This window comes from Myotis nattereri (assembly GCF_964212035.1).
Source record: "Myotis nattereri genome assembly, chromosome: 12".
NCBI lineage: Eukaryota > Metazoa > Chordata > Mammalia > Chiroptera > Vespertilionidae > Myotis > Myotis nattereri.
Genome location: NC_138087.1, coordinates 43,777,210 through 43,782,563, shown reverse-complemented (window position 1 = coordinate 43,782,563; position 5,354 = coordinate 43,777,210). Strand labels below are relative to the sequence as shown.

At 37.8% G+C, this 5,354-nt stretch overlaps 1 protein-coding gene across 1 annotated transcript; it reads left to right on the top strand.

The window, feature by feature from the left end:
* Positions 1–288: 288 nt before the first annotated feature.
* On the top strand, positions 289–1,019 carry LOC308528000 (large ribosomal subunit protein eL21-like). Its single transcript, XM_081103452.1, has one exon. It carries the CDS (start codon positions 309–311, stop codon positions 789–791), a length of 483 nt encoding a protein of 160 aa, XP_080959578.1. The 5' UTR covers positions 289–308; the 3' UTR covers positions 792–1,019.
* The last annotated feature ends 4,335 nt before the right edge of the window (positions 1,020–5,354 follow it).

Sequence of the window (5,354 nt, the reverse complement as noted above, 5' to 3'; positions counted from 1 at the left end):
CATATCTGGTATATGTATATATACATAAACTAGAGGCCTGATGCACAAAATTCATGCAAGGGGCTCGGCCCTCGCAGCCTCAACCAGCCCTCACAGCCCCAACCAGCCCTCACAGCCCTGGCTTCATCTGGAAGGTTGTCCAGAAGGTCATTTGGCTGTTCAGTCTAATTAGCATATTAGCTCTTTATTATATAGGATATGTATGTGTATATAGGGGCAGGCAAAAGTATGTTTATAGTTGTTCATATGAAAAATAATACAATTAACGCCTTTCGGCCGGAACCGCCATCTTCCAGTAACTCGCCAAAATGACTAACACAAAGGGGAAGAGGAGAGGCACCCGCTCTATGTTCTCCAGGCCTTTTAGAAAACATGGAGTTGTTCCTTTGGCCACATACATGCGAATCTACAAGAAAGGTGATATTGTGGACATCAAGGGAATGGGCACTGTTCAAAAAGGAATGCCCCACAAATGTTACCATGGCAAAACTGGAAGAGCCTGCAGTGTCACCCAGCATGCAGTGGGCATTATTGTGAACAAGCAAGTTAAGGGCAAGATTCTTGCCAAGAGAATTAATGTACGTATTGAGCATATTAAGCACTCTAAGAGCCGAGATAGCTTCCTGAAACGTGTGAAGGAAAATGATCAGAAAAAGAAGGAAGCCAAAGAGAAAGGTACCTGGGTTCAACTGAAGCGTCAGCCTGCTCCACCCAGAGAAGCACACTTTGTGAGAACCAATGGAAAGGAGCCTGAGCTGCTGGAACCCATTCCCTATGAATTCATGGCATGATAAGTGGGAAAAAATAAAAAAGACTTATGTGCAAAAAAAGAAAAAAAAAGAAAAATAATACAATTAACAAATAATAAGAATAAACTGTTTTGCATACTCACAACTATAAACCTAGTTTTGCTCACTCCTGTATACACACAATATATTTTTTTAATTTATCTTTATTGTTGAAAATACTACAGATGTCACCATTTCTTCCCCCATTTACCCCATCCATCCCACTCCTGTCCCCTCCCCAGGTCTTCCCTGCACTATTGTCTGTCCATGGACTATGCATATAAGTCCATTGATTAATCTCTTCCCGCCCTCCCTTTCCCTCTGAAATACATCAGTCTGTTGCATGCTTCAATGTCTCTGGATTTTTTTTTTTCCTCAGTTTATTTTGTTCATTAGATTCCACATATAAGTGAGATCATGTGATACTTGTCTTTCTCTGACTGGCTTATTTCACTTAGCATAATACTCTCCATGCTACCTCAAATGGTAAGAGATACTCTTTTTTACAACTGCATAGTATTCTATCGTGTAAATGTACAACAGTTTTTTTAATCCATTCACCTACTGATGGGCACTTGGGCTGTTTCCAGATCTTAACTATTGAATATACAATAACATATTATTATATTAGTTTTCTATTGCTGCATAACAAATGACCCCAAAACTGAGTACCTTAAAACAACACACATTAATCATCTCATGCATATTTTGAGGGTCAGGAATCGGGGAATGGCCTAGCTTAGTGGTTGGGGCTAAGAATCTCTTACAAGGCTGCAATAAATATGTCAGCCAATGCATGTCACATCAAGATTCACCTGGAAAATCCTCTTTTAAGTTAACTGATTGTTGGCAAGCCTAAGTCCCTCACTGTTGGCTGGAGGCTTTTCCATAGGACTGCTAACAACATGGCAGAGCAAATGATAGAGAGAGAGAGAAAGAGAGAGAGAGAGAGAGAGATATTGACCCAAAACAGAAACCTTTAATAGCCTAATTTCAAAAGAATATGTCACTTCTACCAAACTCTATTATTTAGAAGCAAGTCAGTAGGTCCAACCCATGCTCAAGGTGAAGAAATAACATCTGGAGCATGAATACCAAGAGATGGGGATTACAGGAGGTCATCTTAGAGGCTGGCTATCACAATTATCTCCTATATAATAGAGGTAATATGCAAATTGACCATCACCCCAATACACAAGATGGCCACCCCCAGGTGGACACAAGATGGCCGGCAGGGGAGGGCAGTTTTTGCGATCAGGTCTGCAGGGGAGGACAGTTGGGAGTGACTGGGCCTGCAGAGGAGGGCAGCAGGAGAGGGCAGATGGGGGGACCAGGCCTGCAGGGGAGGGCAGTTGGGAGGGGCAAGGCCTGCAGGAGAGGGCAGTTGGGGGCGACCAGGCCTGCAGGGGAGGGCAGTTGGGGGGGACCAGGCCTGCAGGGGAGGGCAGTTGGGGGGGACCAGGCCAGCAGGGGGGCAGTTAGGCGTCGATCAGGCTGGCAGGGGAGTGGTTAGAGGGTGATCAGGCTGGCAGGCAGAAGCAGTTAGGGGCAATCAGGCAGGCAGGCAGGTGAGCTGTTGGGAGCCAGGAGTCCTGGATTGTGAGAGGGATGTCCGACTGCCCGTTTAGGCCCGATCCCGGTAGAATCGGGCCTAAACGGGCAGTCGGACATCCGTCGAGGGGGTCCCAGATTAGAGAGGGTGCAGGTTGGGCTGAGGGACATGCCACCCCCCATGTGCACGGATTTCATGAACCGGGCCTCTAGTATATAAATATAAACACCTTTACAAATTATGCATGGCCCTCATATATTATATGGTATCTATAGATATATGTGGGTTTTTTAAATATATAGTATATATTTTTTATTAATTTTTTTCAAGCCTAGGATTTTAAAAAATGTTTGTACAGGACTTTTTCAAGAGTATTCACAAGAATACTAGCTTCAATTTGACAATTTATTGGTTTATATTTATTTAATCATTATACTTCTCTCTTTACTAATATTTTAATCTCATGTACATTTATCGCCTGAAATTAATTTAAAAATTAATGATAAAAATTATCTACATAATTTAAAACATAAAAAGTAGACCCTAACTATATTTCTGCATGTCCCCACTTTCTTCTCAGACAAGCCCACAGCTAACATTATACTCAACAGTGAAAAACTGAAAACTTTTGTTCCTCTAAGATTAGAAACAAGACAAGAATGCCCAATCTTCTTTTCAACATAGTATTGGAAGTCTAGCCCATGCAATTAGGCAAGAAAAAGTAAATAAAAGGCTTTCAAATCAGAAAGGAAGAAGTAAAACTGTCACTGCTTGCAAGTGACATAATTTTATACATATAAAACCCTAAAGACTCCACCAACATACTGTTATAATTAACTTAAAATGCAATATATTTGAAGGATAGAAAATCAATATGCAAATATGTTACATTTCTATACACTAACAACAAACTATCAGAAAGATAAATTAAGAAAACAACTCATTTACAATTACAGCAAAAAGAAGAAATTTAAGGAATCCATTACAATTACATCAAGGAATAAATTTAACCAAGGAGGTGAAAGACCTGTACACCAAAAACTATAAGACACTGACGATAGAAATTGCAAAGGACAAAAAAAAAGGAAAGATATTCTGTGTCCGTTGATGGATAAATTTATAAAGATATCGCCTAAGCCATGGAAATTCCTGCTTCTTTTTGGCTTCCTTAGCTGACCACATGGAAAAATATGACTAGTCTTCATGTGAATGGTAATAAATCATTAGTGCTACTTATTTCCAGGCATATTATCTCTGTTTAATTCTTAGAAATAAATGACAACTTTGTTTGTGTATCCTTTTATATATTTTCTAAGGCCTCCAAGATTGAGGGCGTGGTACCCAGAAAGTGCTCAGTTCATGTTTACTAAATGAATTAATAGACTAATGAAGGTCTACATTTATACACACCCTTCTACCCGGGTACTGATCTCCAGGTCATGGTGCTTTGAACCTTGCTATTCGGTAGGCCTAATGAGTTCCACTAGAATCCCAAACTTTTAAATAAAGTCATCTAAGCCTAAGTTTCTGTGTTTATAAAACTGAGAAATACAACTTCCTCAGCCAAAAATTGCTAAAGTATGAAAATATGGTAATGTATGTGAAAAAGTTTTGTAAGCAGTAATATTTGTTAAAGTATTATTACATTATTATTGTCATCAATCACACCAGATATAATTTACATCCCATTATAATAAACCCCAAGGATTTTTGGCCATAATGGTAGCTCATTGCAAGAAATATCTATCTAATAAATATACAGTGACCTGAGGCTGGGGAATATCATTACTAATTCAAAGTATAGAATATTTTTATTGTAATATATTTATAAAACAACATGACTTGTAGTAATGTAACCAGGATTAAATCTCACAAACCTTCAATATAACCGTTTTAAAGAATTAAGGTAAGAAGAAAAGTGGCAGTCACAAGGCATGACAAGTGTTAATGAACAAGTGTTGGGAAGTATTACATCCTTCACCCTATTATGTTTCCATAAATTGTTATTTGAAAAGGGATTCTTATTAATTGTTGTTTGTACCACATTATCTCAAAATTGCCACATTCAAAACTCAACTGAACATTTTCTTTTCTTCTCCATCAAATAATACTACTCCCCTATCCCAAACTCCATCTATGGAGCATCCTGGGTGAGAAGACTCAGTATTATCTTAACTCTTCCCTTTGCTCACCAGATCCTCCCTCCCCTCTGACATCTAATCATTCATCAAGTCTTATCTAGAATTGAGGATCTGCTAGTAGAAACATAAACTTAAGGCTCTAGTTTATTTTACTGTTCAAAGTTATAAAAATAGAAATTACAATTATATTTAATGAAAATTTTTAAAATATTTACATTTTTATCACAAATACAAAAAAATGGAAAGCACTTTTAGAAAACTAGTGTATATGTATATGTATGTTTGTATATACAAACATACATATACATATATATGTAGTGTCCCAATTCTTGATATGATTAATTACAACTCCTCTTTTTTTTTATTTTCTACTAGAGGCCCAATGCACGAAATTCATGCAAGAGTAGGCCTTCCTTCCCCTGGCTGCTAGCACTGGCTTCCCTCCGGCACCCAGGACCCAGGCTTCCCTCACAGCCCTGGCTTTGTCCAGAAAGTCGTCCAGAAGGACACCCAGTCTAATTAGCATATTATGCTTTTATTATTATAAATTATTATAGATAATTCCTCTTTTTAATGTTTACCAAATACTCTAAGATATTCAACTGTTAGCCATAAATACTTTTGTTTGTTTGTTTCTGTTTGATTTCCAAGGAATATGTTTTAAACTTGAAGTCTGTGATGAACACAAAGCTTTTGTCTGGAAAATTGGCTTTGTTCACATTGGTATAGTGTATTTTCATATGGAAAATTTTGTTTGCATAATCTATAGAAATATTTTCTATAAAAACCTATAATCTATAGATTATATTTGTTAGAGGAAACTGATATTTTTTACTGTAAATAAATTCACCAACCATAATCTGAATGAACCCA

What these genes read in the sequence shown, in the direction of transcription:
- LOC308528000 (XM_081103452.1), top strand. Translation starts at nt 309, where the DNA reads ATGACTAACACAAAGGGGAAGAGGAGAGGCACCCGCTCTATGTTCTCC.